This window comes from Antennarius striatus, chromosome 7 (genome assembly GCF_040054535.1).
Source record: "Antennarius striatus isolate MH-2024 chromosome 7, ASM4005453v1, whole genome shotgun sequence".
Taxonomy (NCBI): domain Eukaryota; kingdom Metazoa; phylum Chordata; class Actinopteri; order Lophiiformes; family Antennariidae; genus Antennarius; species Antennarius striatus.
The window spans coordinates 20,476,019-20,495,553 of record NC_090782.1 but is presented as its reverse complement, the minus strand read 5'-3'; the positions used below and the strand labels follow the sequence as shown (position 1 = coordinate 20,495,553).

The 19,535-nt window shown below is 41.8% G+C and overlaps 1 protein-coding gene across 5 annotated transcripts in view; it reads right to left on the bottom strand.

The window, feature by feature from the left end:
* adamts10 (ADAM metallopeptidase with thrombospondin type 1 motif, 10) overlaps positions 1-19,256 on the bottom strand; it is a 44,117-nt gene extending 24,861 nt beyond the window's left edge. For 2 of the 5 annotated variants that reach the window (XR_011036682.1, XM_068318667.1), the window contains exons 1-10: positions 19,119-19,238; positions 13,739-14,124; positions 8,614-8,750; positions 8,269-8,478; positions 6,190-6,358; positions 5,661-5,863; positions 4,475-4,558; positions 1,682-1,827; positions 723-766; positions 170-275 (exon numbers count right to left, since the gene is read on the bottom strand). Coding sequence is in view for 4 of the 5 variants with exons in the window: in XM_068318667.1 (XP_068174768.1) it covers positions 170-275; positions 723-766; positions 1,682-1,827; positions 4,475-4,558; positions 5,661-5,863; positions 6,190-6,358; positions 8,269-8,478; positions 8,614-8,750; positions 13,739-13,841 (1,202 nt within the window). In the remaining variant the exon portion in view is untranslated. Of the gene's footprint in view, positions 1-169; positions 276-722; positions 767-1,681; positions 1,828-4,474; positions 4,559-5,660; positions 5,864-6,189; positions 6,359-8,268; positions 8,479-8,613; positions 8,751-13,738; positions 14,125-16,072; positions 16,258-19,118 lie in introns of those variants that run through there. The other 3 variants (XM_068318668.1, XM_068318669.1, XM_068318671.1) reach the window with 3 other exon arrangements.
* Between the last annotated feature and the right edge of the window lie 279 nt (positions 19,257-19,535).

Sequence of the window (19,535 nt, the reverse complement as noted above, 5' to 3'; positions counted from 1 at the left end):
ATCCGTCCCCAGACTAATTTTTACAGATTTTTATAGATGAAGATGAATGGGTCTACTGTAAGAGTTCAGCAGACTCAGTTACCCAAAGTCCATACTTTAAACATTTGAAATTATAAATGTACAACATTTTCATTTAATTCTTGCGTATATACGTGTGTATTTTACTCACGTGTGTCCGATCTCATGGGCGATAGTGAAAGCTGTTCCGAGGCCGATGTCCTCGTTGATGCTGCAGCTTCTCTCCGGCTCACACATTCCTCCTACAGGTGCAAGGCCTGTGCACATGCACAAACACACACAAACACACACATTTATTCTCCTTTACAAGTGTAAAATCATGGATGCTGTAGGAAACATGCACACTGAACACATTATTGTACGTACATTCCTAGAAGTAAGGACGAGGCGCTCTTATCATGCTTGATTTTTTTTATTATATTTGGGGTTTTTTGTGCAAATGGATGTGTGCAGCTGCTTCGGTGAATGTATCTTTGCGAGGACCAAATGAGTGTCAGATATTTAAATTCTCTCCCATCATTGGGATTGGACAGTTAACACTTGGTTTCATGTTTGCACATAAGGTTCAGGTTAGCAAATCAGGCATTCAGCTATGATGATTTGGTTCAGGCGGATTAGTGTTTGTTAGTACAAACACTAAATTGCACCATTGTGTGTGTGTGTGTGTGTGTGTGTGTGTGTGTGTGTGTGTGTGTGTGTGTTACCTAGGGTTTCACAGGGCTTGTTTTTTTGGATGCAGATGTCGTACCTGCAGGCGGGAAGGGAAAAAAAACGACTTTAAACCTTGAGGGGAAAAAGCGACACCGTTTAATGTAATCCAATGCATGCAAACACATTTGGAATGGATGTGGAGTGTACTCAAGACAGTGACAGACACACACACACACACACACACACACAAACACTCTCACACACACACACATGAAGGACAGACGGTGGACAGCAGTGATAGCAGACAGATACAGCTTGAAAGAACAATTGAAGGAAATAATGGAGCGTCGCTGCGGTGTCATCCGTCTGGACTGCATCCATCCTCCACTTGATAAATCCTGTTGTAGAAACGTTCTCACAGAGCCGACAGCAAAACTGCATCTCAGAAATAATTTATCTATCTGCATGTCTTCACGCCTCCTCTTACATAATTACATTCTGAAAGGAAGAACAGGAAGGTATTTCTGACCGCTGTGCTTGACCCCGTCTCGTTCGGATGACTCTGTCCAAAACCATGTTTGTGTTGTTTGCTGTTGTGAATTCCACAATCAATAGTATGATTGTTTTTATCTGACATGCAGTTCATCCTGCGGCACTCGTAAAGGAGCTCGATTAGCGCGATGAGGAGAAGATTCAGATGGTTTAAGGGGGGCCTTGCTCTCTTTCTCAACCTCTTGACGCATCGCTCCGTTCTCTGGCTGCTTTCGTGAAAGTATAAATCTGTCATTGTCTCTCGTTCGTGTTCTCTCCAGATGCTGAGCCGGGCAGAGCGGCCCCAGCTATCGTCACCCGAGACAACACAAAATACACTCTTGACCTGGACTGAAAATGCATGAGGATAAGGGTTGGGGAATGTTAGAATTCTGCTCAGAGGAAACACAGTTTAACCCTTATGAGAAAGTGCAGCTGCAGTTGCGTGTTGTTGTTGTTTATTGTTTGTGTGTTTCCTCACCTGGTGATGAGCACAGCAGTGTCATGGTGAGCGATCCCGTTGTCTGGAATGGCGTTGCTGTAGCTGCTGCGGTGCTGAATGGTTTTCTGCCACTTACAGAAGCTGTCTAAAGATTTCCCTGCGTGGTGGTTGATCTCTAGCGTCGGCTGGCAGACGGGTAAAGGGGGAAAACACCGTCAATAACATATTAACATATTTTAAAAACAACAACTAAGGTGGAGAGTTCAACTCTTACGGTTTCATATTTCTGTATTGCATTTTCTAAAATCATTTTTCAGCGCTATCCTATGATATGATGTCGATCAATGTTTCAGTCATTTTCAATCAAAGATATGTCCCACCATTTGCCTCTTAAGCGTAAGAATCTGTAGCTTTTATTCACCATTTATTGCAAATTAAATGGTATTTGGACAGTAGCAATGTGAGGATATCAATTTGGCTTTTTTGAGAAATTACCATTATTCATGATTTTAAATAGCAGAGATGCCAATAATGAAAAAAATTGTTGGTTACAAAACAGAGAACGCAGCTTTTTTTCAGCTTTGTGACTGTTTTCTATACAATAAAGGTGTTCTTTTCGTAAAAAAAATTCAAACTGAGATTTGCGGTTTTCCCTGGAAAGCAGCTTCATTAGATTGCAGCTAATGTGGAGGCAGAATTTCAGAGGGGTTTTTTTTTCTAGCATGATGAGAGCAGAGAGAGGAGAAGGAGAGGAGAGGAGGGAGTGCTCTGCTGGCCACAGCTGGCGAGAACTCGTAACCCAGGAATGCATGTGGTGACATAACTAGTAATTGTCTCATCCCACAGTCCCTCCTTTCTGGGCCCAGCGCTGGCGTGATTTTATTTTCCAGGGACAGCTCGCCGTCTTCAGACCTGGAAACCGGCAGCAGAGCAGCTCGCAGCGACTGCTCTCAATCTTGTCCTGACCTCAACCTAAATGGTCCACAGAGGGGAAATAATAACACTAATACAGCCCACCGCTTATGGTCCTAACATTAGCTTCTTAACTCTGTCTGAGGACAAACGTATCCGGGAGGCAAATTCCAGGGCAGCGAAATAAAAGAATGAAAAAAAAAAACTGTATTAAACTATATTTTTAAGAAATGTTGCTCAGGTGGCGGTAGCTCAGATCGTAGGGACTTGGATTGGGGACCAGAAGGTGGCCGGTTCAAGACCAGCGTGGACCACACTTTGGGAGTTTGTACCAGTTCACCACCTGCACACTGTCGAGGTACCCTTGAGCAAGGGCACCGATCCTCCAAATCAAATGCAGGCTACTTTTAATTCACTTTGGATTAGCGTGTGTTTCTATTAGGGGTTTTTATGTGTGCGATGTTGTGCATGAGTTTAAAATGAAAAAAACAGCATCTCATGTAGGATTAATAAGAAATTCTTCTTCTCTTAAATACGAGACGTGGTGGAAAACCTCAAAGCCACACTCTAATGCCCCTTTAAGTCACTTTTCATCTGTGAGCTTGCTAGGAGGTCAGAATTACGATGGAGGTGGTTGCATTATATCACCGCTTCCATTAATGGCAGGCTAATAAATAAGGTCACTAGGTGGTTAGACGTCTCTCCTGCTGCGGCAGTGAGGTTAAACACACTTTATGACCTGAAACTGTGCCTTGTGGTCAGTTGTGGATTCAAAATCTGCATCCTGTCTAACCTCCACTCACTCACTTTAGCAAAGCTAAATACTAGTGTCTGCCTCGTTCATTTATTTTGTTCTGTTTATCATGTGGAGGGGGTCGGAGCTCATTCCAACAAGGTGGGAGGAACCCTGACAACCTGGAGGGAGTCCATGCAGACACAGGGAGAACATGCAAACTCCACAGAGACAAGTCACTGCACCAGCATGCCTAACCAATATTACTTTACTGGATTTCCTTTCCTTTCTACAACCAAAGCTTAGACCTCATAGTAGCACTGAAAGAAGTCAGATGATCACAAATGTCAGGAAGAGAAGACAATCTGGGGTCCATGAATGTCCGTCAATTCAAAAGTGGCAGAACAAATGAGAAACTTGTCCAACGACAGGATGGACCTTGATAAACATATTGAATATGGAGTTCTCTCGTACCCAGAATGCAACTCATCTGAGTTTTTATATCTTCTTAAGTGAAGCAGGTCAACAAGGTGATGCAGAGAGAAGAGCTGAGAACCTGGGGCTTTTCTGTGCGGAGCTGGCAGGTTGTCCATTTGGACACTAGGTTCTCCGGGTTCCTCCAGTATTACGGGCAAACTGGTGATTCTAAAATGTGACCAAACACATGTTGACCCTGCCATGAACTGACAACTTGTCCAGGGTGTACCCTGCCTTTCATAAAGAGTCAGCTGGGATAGGTTCCAGCACCCCCATGCCCCCAAATGAACGTTGAAGCAATTTTAGATGTTGATGTTTCCGGTATCAGAGTCTGAATCTAACTCAAAGCTTTCCTTCACACTGGATGTCCATCATAGCAACGGTCAGAGAGGTCATTGTTCCCCATGGTAACCAACAGAACAGTCACAAAGCAGCTCTGTCTGACAAGTAGGACACCCTGCCACTATCCTCTCCACACCCATCTTCTTCTTCCTCACCTCATTACAACCTCTTGTCCCTTTCATTAGTGCAGAGCCTGCTTTCAGACTCACGGTCCTCCGGATGTGGAGGAGGAAAAGACACTTAAGCCAATACTTTGACACAAACAAGGAGCTCTTAGATGATAATCTTGTGTGAAGATAATGAGAAGAAGCACAAAAACACATACAGAGGAGAAGGGAAAAACGGTTTCTACAAGATAGTTTATTCACCTGGTCTTCCATGAGCAGGATGAGCCGTGTAACCACAATGTTGACTGCATTCCCCAGGCTAGAATCCTGGAACAGTTTGGCAACCTGACCTCCAGGGAAACAAGAAAAGACCAGTCTTAAAAACAGCTGATAAACCACTGGAGAACTCCATCTGAGACAAGACTACAGTAGAAACAGAGGCAGGAGTAATCCCTCATAAATTAAGACTCGTAATGGAAATATTTTGGCAATAATTTTCCTGACCACAGAGCAGCAGTAACACATTTTCTGCTTGTGAAGAAATGTTTGTTTTAACTGTGCAATTGTAGAAAGAATCATGAATATTTTTGCAGCAATGGTTTTAGACTGTGCGAGCAAACAAGCCTGTCCTGCCTTGTCCTCTGATCAAGACTGATTTTGTCATCTATAAGGTGAAATAGTGCAAGAATCTCAAAGGAACTGGGAAGTCAGTGCACCCGATGGTTTTTAAAGAGTTAAAGCATAGACAGTAATAAAAAACGACCAGTGGTAAAACCACTACCAGCACTCTGCTGCTCTCAGACACCTGTCATTACTGCTGTCTGGTGTAATTTGGCCCTCTTTGCTCCACACCACGAAACAGACGGCGCTGCGTTTCCTGATTCCCTAACACTCCGGATGCAACCTGCTCTGTAACAATAGCAGCTGAACAACCCTTTATTATATACATTCCTAAAATGTGTGTATATAGAGTTTAAGTGATTAACTGTGTGTTAAGTGATCCCCAGTGACAGAAATAGCATGAAATACAAGCCCAGACTGAAACATGTGACTGTTGGAGGCAGAGATAAAAAGTCCACTAATTTGTTTTTCTTGTCTTAAATCATCTTTAATGTGATTAAAAACTATAAATCTGATTTATTTTGATATAATTTTGCCACATATTGTACAAACAAGCTTGAGTCTGGCCAGAAACGTTCTATTTCTGTTTCTATTTCTGACATTTCTGTTCTTAGATTTCTCCTAAAATATGGTAATTATCTAAATTCATGGATGTCTGTTGGATTGGAGAACAAAGCCTCTTCAGTGTCAGATTCCCGATGTAACATTTACTTATTCCATCATATGTGAGAAATCTTCTTTTAATCAAGAACAACTCTAAAAAAAACATGGAAAGCCGTGTTTCAAATGCATTGTGCAAGTACATCTTTTGTGTTGTGAAACTTACAATATTCATGACAGCCAGGATGTACTGTTCGATGTCTCTGCGACCATGGTAACCCACCATCATCTTGTCGGCAACCACAAGGGTTTCCACGTAGCGCTCCCGGCTAACCGAGCGCTTCAGAGGCAGCTGCCCTCGACCGACGTGGTGGGGGGGCGTCTTCAGAGTCCGCTGCCACCACGACACGCCTTTCAGTGGCTTCTCATCTGCAGATCATTCACATTTTGAACAGAATCACAACCAGCAGAGTGTGCATGAAAACAAACACTCACTGGACCATTTTACAGTCGCTAAAACATGAGTGATGATCATCAGGAACACTTTCCTTCCACCAAAGATTCTCGAAAGCATTTTATATACCAGGAAGCACTTGAAATCAGGATTTTTTTTAATTAAAATTTATTTGTTGAAACATGGCTTATGCTTCAACAAAGTCACACCCAGTCACAACTGGCAACACACTACGCTGCTGGCTGATGGGTACAGTTTATTCCTTGGGTTAACAGAAACATCATAATATCTCTGTCCTCACCAATGACTCCACAAGATTGGCCCTTGTACTGATAGCGGAGCGATGACCGCTTGTAAACCACATGGGGGCGCCCCTCTGCTCTCTCCCCCCTCTCCATTCTGGTCTGGTTATCTGGTGAGACAAGGGGTTCAATCAGGTACTCCTCCCCCCCTGCAACAATCACCCCCTGCTGCAGAGAGATAGATTCGCAGAACAGAAGAGAATAAAATAACAGAAATCACTGCTTTCATGATGTCAATATCACAAATAATCAAATCACCCAGATGGTCTGATTCTTAACGGGAACATTTTAATAGGGAAACAGCAACGGAAAATCATCCCAAATCAATCAGAAGATGATGCATAAATAATAAAAGTAAATTCACTTTGACTCTTCAAACCAAGACCAATTAGAAAGAGCAAAGTATTCAGGGTAAGTAAAGGTAAGGGAGAAGGTGAATCAGAGGCCCTCTGAGGGATCCTGGTGTTAAAGGGTTCAAAAACTGACAGCTGAATACATGAAGACTTTAAAACAACTGCTCAGCGTCCAGCGAGGTAAGAACTAAGCTGTGTGTTTCATTTCATGTAGCTGCAGTTGTCAGTTTGAGATCATCGTCCACCAACGTGCAGCAGCAGCGTTTGTCAGCAGTGATCAGCAGTTGTCTAAAGCCCACACGCGAGGCTGAGCAGTATAATACATTACATGTGATTGGGATTATGTAATCAGATTACAAATATAAGTAGAACTATAATTAGCCAGAATTACATTTGAAACGCTGCGTAATGAGATTATAGTTACTTTAAAAATGATTTAGTTTCTGATCAAATCTTTTGAATGATTTTAAAATGATGGAAATCTTTCTACGAATAGGAGAATACTGAATACATTCTGTTTATCAGAGTAACTAATACTGTTTTTATCAATAAAATTAGTACTAAAAAAAGAAATTCATAGCAATTGAATTCATACACACAAAATTTCTATTTCCTTGTCCTGTCATTTCATTTACATAAATTTGTGCAAAGCTTTTGTAGTAACAGCATCTAAAAATCCTTATTGAAGAATAATATATTACTTTACTAATATAGACACACAGAAAAAACAGCATCGGGTTAATGTGTAAAGTTAATCTCAGACAACACAACTGTTCAATAAACAAATGACAACTGGTGTACATTTACGTATATACAATTTTATAGCAGCGATGCAAGATCGGAATCATGATATCGTTGTGTCCTGGGTCCCACTACAAACCCAGGTACCCCCTGTGATGTGGACCTACAGTTGAATGTTACTGGGGACCACACAGAACAAACGTACCAGCCAAACTCACGTGAGAGCATGAAAGAGTGAATGAGAGTGAGAGAAATGAGAGAGTGAGAGCGCTTTGGTTCAGCTCATACAGTGTGTGTTGCCATGGCGAGGGCAAGTGTCTCCCCTTGACTGGCGGCGGCAACTTTCAAAGTGCCTTTAATCCCATAATAAAGTTAGTGATGCTCCCCTGGACGCCCCAGCCTGCTCACTGTTCAATGTGCTCATGCTGGTCTGCCTAACAGTAATTGCGTGTGCGGTTTATGAACGCTCGGTGAACACGTCTAATCCTCAGCTGTGTGTGCAGTTGTTATTGTGAAGCCTGCTGTTTGTAGTGAGAGGACGCGCCGATACACGACGCTGCGAGTGGAGGGAAATAAATTCAGACTAAAACACGATTCATGGCGAGGGATTCGGAGGATGATGAGCAGATGGGTTCATGACAATGGGTTAAAACAAGACATTACTAATAGAACCGCTGCGGAAAGCTGTTTAAGGTTACGCAGTAATACAGCAGTCTTAAATTTGTTCAATGACATCATTAATCCCAAAGTTTGGAGGTTTCTAGCAAACTACTTAACTCAAAATCTCACATGGTGAAAACAGAATAAAACATAGCAGTAATTGCACCATCTCGCCTTTTGAGGGAACCCAGATTGGTAAATAATTTGTCTTTAAATTTAAGGTAATTTCAGTTTATGAGATCACTGGTTGGTTTGGCCAATACAAGGTCATTTAGTAATTATGGTTTGTTCGATATCAGAAAAGTTTTTGGGGTTTTTTCTTACCAGGCCGTTACAGTTGCTCAGAGCCACTTTGCTGGAGTGTGGCTGGTCTTGGAGATGTCCTACATAGTGGCAGTGGGGAGAATAAGGGTGACTCCAGGCTAATCGACCCCTCTTCCAGTATTCCACCCTGAACTGCCTGGACAGCAAGCTTCCCTGTAGCGTTAGGTTCAGCAGGAAGTTGTTCCGCGATGTGGAAAGCTGGTAGAAGAGCTGCGAGATAGGAAAAAAGAGGTCAACTCATAAATGCCTCTGGATTTGAAAATGGGGTATCTTACAGAGGAGTCTCAAATGTAATGCGCAGAAGCATGAACAATAGATGGAATGAATTTTCAGAAAGCATATTACAGAGTCCGGCAGTCTGTCCTCAGTGCTACGTCTTCTTCGGTGGTGCTGAGGTGTTTCTGCATTGAGCGTTTCACCATCGGGTCCTACACGTAATGGGATGGCAATCTCATACTGGCCTAGACTGGACAGGAAAGCGGCTAGAGGGAAGGAAATAAACAAGGCATAACACAAAAAATCTCTGTTTAACCTAATAAATCCAAAATTCACCATCATGTAATGGACTGTTATTAAAAACAGTTGTGAATTTGGGAATTGTTTATAAGAATAACTGTGGGGCTTTTTTATTGAGAGTAACCTAGTTGGCAAAAAGAAATTAGCAGGCTTTTTGGCCCATTCCTGACAAGCCCTTCCTGCATGAGTCCAAAGGGATGTTGCCATGGTTACACTGAAACTGTATACTTCCTGTCTGTCCCAGTCTGTGCCGGGACCTGGTTGAGATTTATTGTCCAAATATACATAGCCCCAAACAGTCAACGTCAGCTAGCTAATGGGGAAAGGTTGCCAGCAAATAAGTCCAGTTTTCATCAAACCTTTGGCCCCAGTTGGTGGAGACGCAGCCCCTTCCCACACAGAGTAAATACCCAGAGATCAGAGTTCCCTGGTACAGACTTGAAGGGTTCTCTATGGGGAAAAAAATATTCTCTAAGCAGTTGATAGGCCTGGCTTGAATAAACAGCGAGTGCAATTAGAAGCACCGCCTTCAAATGGAAATAGATACTGTAATTTTGACGTGGGAAGTTTGGTACAAAATACGGTCGTTGTTCAACAAGTGAGGACAAAAAGGGATTGTAAGTAATTCTCTCTCCAACATGGAAAATAAGTTTGCATCATAATTTCAAGTTGCGTTTTCTACCCCAGCTGTGTTGGTGCACAGCTTAAGAGAGGAAGTTAAAGGAACCACGAGAATAAAGGACACAATTCATACATGTTGTGTTTTTCCATTTAAAAGATTATGATTATGACCGTCGTATAATTAATATAGCATCGTTAAGTTTTGTAGGAAGAGAGCCAGCATGTGGTTTCGAGTTTCCGTTAGTCTTAAATGAGGCGAATCACACCCGTCCCTACCTGACCTCTGCAGTTTGAGCGTACGAGCGAGTTCACACCAAGATGTACATCAAAATGTAGCCTGCAACACGCAAATAAGTGCACTTCCATTAGTGACAGTTTATAAGGAATGAAGACATCAGGGACTTACTGTATATTATGTAAAACTGTTCACAGCATAACTCGTAATGACAATGCTGACCTATCCGTGCCATCGCCCTGTCACTGTACTATATGAGAGATGGGTGTCTGGAGTCACAGCTAACCATTATAGCCATGGTAATTGTATTTTTTATTATAAATGGGTTACATTTGATGATGTTATAACATTCTTTTATGTTAACTGCAGTTATTGATTAGATCGCAAAAAATTAAATTCAATATTTTTCTTGGAAAGTTTATCATTTTAACCAAGAAAGTCTTCAAATGACCAACAATGGACACTTTTTCTCCACAAAGTTGTTTAAAATCATTCACTTCTGAAGCTCCCTGAGCTCTTTCCCACAACACATCCTCCCTGCTCACACAAACCACATCAAGCCATCATGCGGGTGGTATTGCCATTAAGTTTGAAACACAGGAAAAACTCCTGGGGCGAAGATGAAGGGTCCTTATAAAGTAGATACAGCTCACCGCCGAGGAAGAAATTAAAGAGGCTTTTCATCGAATAAACTGAGTACTAATGAACACCAGCAGAACAAATTAGTGTGTTTGAATAAAAAGTTTGAGTGTGTGTAGTAAGCGCAGTTAAGCTTCCTCTCCACAGGATTCCCAACCCATCCTGCTCACTGTCTGCTTCATACAACTGGGAAAAGAAGGACATACCCAGTCCTTTAATAGATATGTTTCTAATAATAACTTTTAAAAACATGTCTCAATCACCTGAAGGCAATAAAATCATTATCACCTCATTTCTCTGGTAGTTTATGTTGTTTTTCCATACCAGATGTTCAGAGCATTACAGCCATTACTGCTGTTTAAATGATGGAAGTAAACACGATATGAAAAGTGGAACGTTACTTAGATTTGGAAGATTGTTGGAGGAGATTGTTGCTACTTTTAGGTCTAAATTCTCATGTCGGAGAATAAGAGCAAATGTATAGCAATGACTTTGAAGCCACAGAGTTTGATTACTAAATAGTATGGATGATGTACGTCTTTATGTAAACCAAAATCCCTTTTTTTTTTTTTAAGTGCACCGGTTGATTGTTTTAGAAACCTTTCAGTTGCTCATGAAAACATAAAACCAATAAAACTACAGTGGAAACACGCCTGCTAAATTTAACAGACCCTCCCTGGCTAAAAGGGTTTCATACAGAAGCTGTGCTGATAATTACACTAATCCACCCATAAGCAGGGCATCACCCTGGTTTCTCTTATCACCAAATGAAAATAGTGGAAGGAAATACTCTGCTTGGAAAATCGTCCCTCCCTCCATCGCAGGCACACCTTCGTGGCATCTCGGGCCAAACGCTGCTGTGCCTCATTTCCAACAATTACTACAACAAGATGAAGCATCTGTAAGCGTTCTGTGAAAAGAATGAGTGTGAGAAAAGAGGCAAACGCACATGCAGTGTATGGCAAAAAGTACCAAGACATCCCTCTTGAAATACATATTTGTGTCCCTTTGGAATCAGGTTAAAAATTTTCTAACTTCATGAGCCTTTTGGGACGCTGACAATTCAAAATGTTCAGATCTGAAATGAGTTCTTCTATCTCTACATATACCAGAGCACATGAATAGACGATGTAGAGGTCTTCTGCAGACTTCAAAAACTGTGGAACAATAGGACAGAGAGTCTCTGACTGACATAAATTTGTTATATCTACCTACAATTGTGGAAGATGGAAGAAGCTACAAGAGTAGCAAAATCCAAATCTAAATTCTAAATGCTAGCAAGTTTTCAGGGTCAAGTAATTCACTTGAAGCAATCACAATCTCATCTATCACTAACACGTCCATTTCTTCTTTGGAAATTACCTAAAGCATTCTTTTGACAAAACTGTATTCTACTTATTCAGGCACTAGCAATAACAGCATCGATTGAAGTACCGGTTGGTTTTCATTAACACAGTAAAATGTTTGCCTGTGCAGAATGTGTGTTTGGGTTAAGGTTAGGGTTATCTCCAGTCGCCTGGCTGGAGGTAAAGTTGACAGACCAGAATTCTGAGATGGAAAAAAAAAAAGTATATTAAAACGACCTTATAGCTCATGGGAATTTCAGAGTTGGGCGATAATTGTGTGTTAGTCCAGCATGACAAAAAAAAAAAGTCTGCCATTACACTTAGTATTTAGAACCATAGTTATAATAAGACATTAAAAATGATATTAACGAAACACTAATTAGTACAGCCTTACATCCGCGTCTGTCTGAACCTCGGGAGAATGACGTCTTTGAAGGAATGGGCCGTGTCGGGAGGGGCTGTTATTTAAAGGAAGCCGACTGGCAGACTATTGGAGACAGATGGCTGTGACGGGTCAAAGGTTAAGTTTGGGAAATACACAATCACAGCCTTGTTCTAGGTGACAAGACACCAACCCTCAGGGATTTCATGTCTCTGCCCTCAGGGGGATTTGAGTCGGTGCAGCTTCACTGTGCATGTGAGACGGACACGGGAACGTAGGGTGGTTAAAGGTGAGGGGGTGGGCACGTGGCCGTGTGACCGCTTCATGATTTGTGGAGGCAAAGTTCAAGTTCAGAAAGCCAGACTTGCAGGCCTGGATTGTGGCTCAGGAGCTCAGACAGGCAAGTCTGACTAGAAACACTTTCCAGGGTTCATTTTGTCAAATGATGTCAACTATAAATAAAAACATTACAGCGAGTATATCTTCATCCTTAAATTGCAATTACTATAAAATTATATTCAAATTAAATGCATTTTTTTTAAACAAATGTTGTTCTTCTGATCTGTAAACATGGGTAGCGCTGAGACGGCCTTTTTTCTCACTGAAATGAAAAACAGATTTCACTCTGGGTGCCTGGACCACAATACATTCAAGTAGTCTTGTTCTCAAAGACTGAAAATAATCAAAGCAACCCGCAGTGTAAAGCCTGGATCAAGATAATAAACCAATGATGTTTCCCCACTATTTATAAAGAGCTGAAAGTATAACGTATGTGTTGTTAACACTGAGTTTAAATTTAAAGCAGGGCTTTGAAACTCCTTTCACGCTGAATTTTTAATTAGTTTGAAAGGTCAACGCGTGTTATGTAACCTGGATTTAGACCTGCTCCAGACAAGGGTGGGACACAAGTCTGACGCTGCTCTGTTTTTTGGAAGTAAAGGGTGAACACATGCTTCTTTAACAGTTATGACACTGTAGTTACAGAATTATAAAATAACAGTAATTTCTCTCATATACCATACTGTATATGTAACAGATGTCTTTCAGCTTTACTATGCCTCAGAGGTAAAATTTTGCAAATATAAATTACGCAGATACTCTGACAAATTGCCATGGGGACACTTCTGTCTAAACTGTAGGGACAGCTTTAAACAAATCAAGTGTTGACAGCTCCGTTTAACAAGTATATTTATGTCTGGTTGGGTATATGTACTTCTAAACTTTTAGTAGGCAAGCGAAGTATTACATCTCAGCACATTTTTTTTGGCATGGGCTAAAATATTTTTGTAGTGCTGAGTTTTCAAATCTGTCAAGTATTAAAAAAAAAAGAATTTGTAACGTCTGCTCATAAACGTGCTCTTTGACCAGACAGCCTTTGATTGAAATCTGTATTTTGCCAGTTTCAGACTACTTCCTTTAGGCTCAATAAATTCATGGATGGATGCATACATTGACACTTTTATAGTTGAATGAAAAAAGTATTGTGAATAGCAAGTTCACATATTCAAAAGTTGGGGATAGGACCAAAGGACCAAATGGAAGCAGTTCTAGGCATGTGGTATGTATAATATTGAGCACAATGCTGTTTGCATACCATTGGAGCTTTTGTATTTACCCTTGCAGCACCTACTGTACTTATTTAATGTACTACCTTTCAAAATCAATTCACAAGATCTCTCGGTTGCAAGAAACATTTTTTTCAGCCTCTCAATCACAAACACTTCCTCTCACCTTGTGACTGAACAACCTCATCCCTGTGAAGTCCGTTGAGTTTGTTGGCAAACATGATGACGATGACAGTGTAGACCAAACCAGTCCTCCATAAAGTTTCCATGGTTACTACAGTAATTGCTATAGTAACAGACTTCAGTGCAATGGTCCCCGGCCGTCTGTCCCACCATGTCTTCTGCCCTCTCGGATGCCCCGTCGCCTAGCAGTGGGACAGCTCAGCACTCTGGTGGGCCATGGCTGCTGGAAGAGTTGAGATTTCAGACAGATACAGCATGCTCTGTAGGATGCTAATCAGACAGTGGCAATCAATCCTGAGCAAGTCTTTGTAGAAGTAGAACAGGCCTGGCTGGAGCAGCAGTGGTTGGTTTAGACTCCTCTCTTTAGCCCTGTAGAAGAGAAATTGTTCAGTGAGGAGGAGGAAGGCCAGAAAAGGGAGCGAAAAGGGAGGGGAAAGACAGATTTATTCTCAAATAGGTGGAATAAGAAAGACAGTGGAACACAGACCAGGACTTAAGATTCAGTTGACCCATGTAGTTCACACTTCAACAAAACAAATCTACCCAAAATCTACCCATCAAGTGAAGGACTGCTTGGTTCTACACTGTTGTTTCAGCTAATCAATCCTGGATTACCTTTCACTCTGATGACCAGAGACAACAGCAGGTCCCAACCTGGGACCCCTGAGGCCCCACTCTTTAAGCCTCCTGCCCACCGGAAAGAGTTCAAACACAAAGGAAGTCATTGATCTCGCAAAAAGCTGCACTTAATGCCAAAACGGGGTTTGAAGTGGGTATTATGTCAGAGGCTCTGGGGGTAAAATGAGCCAATTTAAGAGGAGCAGCAGGTTGCCATCACTGCTACGCTAGCTGACTATGGTGGTTAGTTGTATGGCTGACTGATTTGCTGGCTGCCTGCCTGACTGTACAGCTTACTAATTGGCTGGCGTCCTGGCTAGCAGACAGATGGTATGAGTGCCTATACAAGGCATGTTTACATCTGAGACAAAGACGAGTACTTTAATAATTATAGTTGCACTGATGCTGGGTTTTTGCACCAACTCTGAGGCTCTTCTTACCAAAAACTTTGTTCTCACACATACATTTTTTGTGTCTTGGTTTCATTCTAAGCAAGATTAAGCCTAACAGGACAAGACTACAGAACTTGAAAGAGTTCTAGGACGGAACATGGACTATTACAGAACCTCTCAGTTTTGTAATTTCTTTAATGTTGCAATAAAATCAGTCCTTTCCAGCATTTTCTCAACACAAAGAAAACATTGATGAGATTTCTGTGAAACTTTGTAAAGGGTGGGGCAAAGCAAGCAAAACACATGTAACATTGTTCAACAATGAATGTGCCATTCTAGTATTACTTCCATACTAAACAGCCCTTTAAAACGTTATTTCAAAGCGGCATGTGTCTTTTTTAAAAGAAGTTGTTGTTGTTGGTTTGATAATAGGATTAGGAGTTTAAAGTTGACTTTCACTGGTTAACAGGAGCCTGACCCAAAACAAGCAGTAAATGACAGGTAACCAATGAAGGCAGCGATGGTTGTTGTGATGTGGTCATGGTATTTTGAAAAGGCTGTTTAGTCTTCACTTGTAAGTGTGCTAAAATTATAAAGTAATATATTTTTCCTCCAAATCAGCAAATAAGACCAGAACTTTTCTTGGATTACAGACTTCTTGGAATGAGGCGACTCCATGAGATGTGATACTGTAATATGACCAAGAGGGGTAGTTCTAATGGTCTCTAAAAGGTCATTCAAATGTAAGAATTTTCCTCAATAAAAGAAACCATAACACAGGGTGTATCTGTGTTTTTATATCAACATACGCATATACCTGTGGATCGTCTGCATATTATTTCAGTTTTGCACTGAAATTTACCAGTTTCATCCGTCAGCAGATATTATTTTACAGTTTCCCTCCCCTAAAGAAAAGATTGTCCCTTTCTTTTTTAACTGCAGTGTAGAATGTGGAGTTTTATGATGGCCAAGATGATCATTTGGCGGTAATATTTCAGCCAGCCAAACATCACAGATTATAAACTAGTATCACTTCATTTTGCACAATATCAATTTAACTGTCCAGTGCTATTATATGCAACCCCAAAGTTCCTTTGAACTCAATCCCATTTGACTTTACACTGGTAGATGAACACGAGGTGAGCCGACTATATAATAACACAATGTACCCATTACAAAAGCAGACTAGAGCGAGGATCAGAGCTGCATTATCTCGACTGCCCTTCTCTTTGAGTTCAACCTGGCCAAGGATAGCAGCGTCAGCGAAAATCCAACCCTTTTGCAGCTCTCGAGAAAAGTCTGCCCACCCAGTTCACGCTTGTCCCAGCCTCCCATCCATCCATCCCTCCCTCAGCGCTGTCTGGAGAGAGCAGAGCAGAGCGGAGACGCCACACTGGCCCAGATGGCTGGCGGCTAACCAACTGCAGCCAAAGGTAATCGGAAGCAGATGGGAAACCTTTTGGTGACGAGAGCAAGAGGAACAAGTTGCCTCCTGAAAAGAGGAGGGGAAAAAATGAGTGCAAAGCCCAAGGGTAATGAAAGATACAGTAAAGTGTAAGCTGGAAGAGCAGTTCTCAAGTGTTAATACCCTGAGCTGAACGTGGAGGGACAAGTTGAAAAGAACCCCCCACCCCCATTCGTTTCATTTCAAACAGCAGTGGGACGGTACAGTAAAAGGAGAGCTCGCTTAAAAAAACACTAAGGGGTCTTTGTACTGTTCCAGCTTCTCTCATACGTGGAGCAACTGAAAGTCTTTCTCTCTTCCACTCCCTCAGGCTTCCTCTCAGTCATTTCCTGCACAAAACTCCCCTCCATTTTCATTACTTCTTCAGCAACTCCTCTCAATTTATTGTGGGGTTATTAAACCTGCAGCTTGATATCAACTGCTTTTCATTACTACCAACTCTCCTCTTGTTTATTTAAATAATACAAAGAAGAACAGACTGGACCCCCACGTGCAGTCCTTTTGTGTTTCTCTCTTTTAAGTAAAAATGTGGACAGGGTTCAAAAGATCTCAACAACATTCGTGCACTGCCTCCTCGGTAAATTACTTGCAAAGAAATGCTACTAATCTAAGAGTAAACTGTCTAGAAGAGGTGATGATGTTGAACATCTTCTGTGATTTGTTGGGCGAAACGTTCCCTCTGGACTGCATCACTTTTGCCAAAATCAAAACACAAAATTGTGTTTGTCAGCGGGCCGAGGAAGCAAATACAGCGACTTTGTACACGTATAATACACAATTAGCCATGAGCATCAAGCATATATATCTATATATACAGTATATCCATACACTATATATATATATATATATATATATATAGCTGCAATCACAGCCAAGAGGGAAGGTGTTCTGAGCTGCAGGCAGGTTGCACAATTTCCAATGCAATCACAATTTGCAGAAAAGAACAGAAGGAGGGGAGAAGAAAAGGGTCGTTGTTAGCAGGAGAGAAAAGTTGGACGACTCAGGATGAGGAGGGAATTTAAGGACTGGCCAGATTTGGGATGTGATCAAGTCAGCGAGACTCTTTTTTCGACACTTCATTTTTTCATCTAGTCATCTAGTTGTGTGCAGTCACTGCTACTTTTTCATGTGTCGCAAAGGATGTACAGTGGGGGTCCCCCCCCCCCCTCTTTTTTTAAAAAGACTAGTACGAACTATGCTGGCCTTGTATTTAACTGTTGCCAGGGAGAGTGCAGCTATCCAAAAACTAGCACACTAATCAAAGCCATATGACTGGCTCAAAGTAAAGTCTGTGTGGAGTGAACAGATGCTAAGTGTCCCTGAGCTTATAGCTTCAAGTCTACCCCCCCCCCCCCCCCCACACACACACACACACACACATACTGTTTCCTCTTTGATCAAGGAGTAGCTCATATATCAACTCTAAGTTCAGTTTATCATTTCATTTAACCGGTGCTGCAGCTCCTCTTTTCTAATAAGATCATGCGGCTGCAGGATCCAATTTAGCCCATAAGACAAATGTCACCAGTAAGACGCGCCATGTCAGCTTGACCCAGCTATAATTACTCCCTCATTAAACAAAGGATAAACGTCCACAGTCACACGGATCTCCACTTGAAACCCAGAAAAAAGTGAACCGGGGTTTTTGTTCTCAGACTAAACTCTAAATCTCTCTGTCTGCTACAAGGACAGAAAGAGAAAGAGGCAGGAATTCCTCTCTCAATTTCCCCAAATAAACAGCATGCAGATGAAAACTGAGAACATAAACAGGCAAGAGAAGCTCAGATGTGCTCCCCTCACTCTGAAAATGTGCCTCTTGAGTCTGAAACAATATTTAGTGAGAGAGAGCTGACTTGAACTCGGTGAGTCAGCCAGAAACACTGGGAACAGATCACAGATGGTAGTGAAAGGTTTTCTCTTCTGACTTTTATCATTATCCATTTCTGGACACTTTTTGTTGTCTTTGTCATGACTGCCAACGCTCCAACACACCAAAAACCATATCCACGCATTATTTAAATCAGATAATGCAATTACAATTTGCTTCAGCACTCTTTATGGTTTATTTGACCAACAAATAAAATAAGCACAGTGATAATGTGTGGGGAAAATAGACAACCAAGAAAAACATTAATATGATGACATCAGCATCATTCATTCATTCATTCATTCATTCATTCATTCATTCATTCATTCATTCAGCTACATCACTACCCTACACCTGTCAATCTGAAGGATTTAGAGGTTTACCCCCCCCCCCATCCCTCATCAAATATTGATTTCAGATTAACTTTATACAAATACCATGAGATAAATTGGAGTTGATCGAGCTGCATTTCTGTGACAGCCCTCGTCAGAGGTTTATCCTAGGCTGAGGCAATTTAAGGTCACCCTCCACCCGCGGAGCCTACTTAATGTTGGCCGCATCATCCCTCCACTGGTCTGCACACACATGCACGCAAGCGCGCGCACTCATATGCACACACACACACACACACACACACACACGCACACACACACGCACACGCACACACACACAATGACCGCCTTGTCATCAGTCAATGAGGATATCCCATAGGGGGCTGCTCCAAAGATAGATTTTCAGGGGGAATGCAAGATACACCAAACAGAATAAAGTTCAGATGTGTGTGTGTGTGTGTGTGTGTGTGTGTGTGTGTGTGTGTGTGTGTGTGTGTGTGTGTGTGTGTGTGTGTGTGTGTATGTGTTTATGTGTCACCATGACTGGAGAGACATGAAATAGAATAGAATAGAATAATAAAGGTGGTTTGAAGTCGGCAGAGATATTTTTTGGATAAATGAGCGTCTGAGGAAGCCTCCTGCTGTTCTCTGGTGTTGTGCATGAAGAAGCAGAGAGTTTGCTGACGTACCTTCTCGTGTCTCTGCAGACGTTCCCAGTGTGGATCCACTGTGGATCTGTCCTCCGCTGCGGAGAGGAGTGGAGGCGGCGCCGGCGGATGACTGAGGAGACTCAAACTCCTTCCACTTCCACAACCAAGGAGCCGCAGCGACGCGTCAAGTAGCCTACATTTATAGTCATACACTTCCGGTTTGGACTTCAAAGTAAAAGTCACGTCTGTCACGTCAAGACTAGGAGCTGGTTTGAGCCCTCCTCTGTTGGTGGCTGTTTTTGGTCTTCTAGAATGTTATCTAGATTTTTGGTTGGTTTGATTATTTATATCGACTCATGTTTTGTTTTAGGAATCTAGGAAAATGCCCTTTTCTTCTCTAAATGTAATTTCTGTGTGTCAAAAACGACAAGAAAACACACAGTATTGATCACCCAT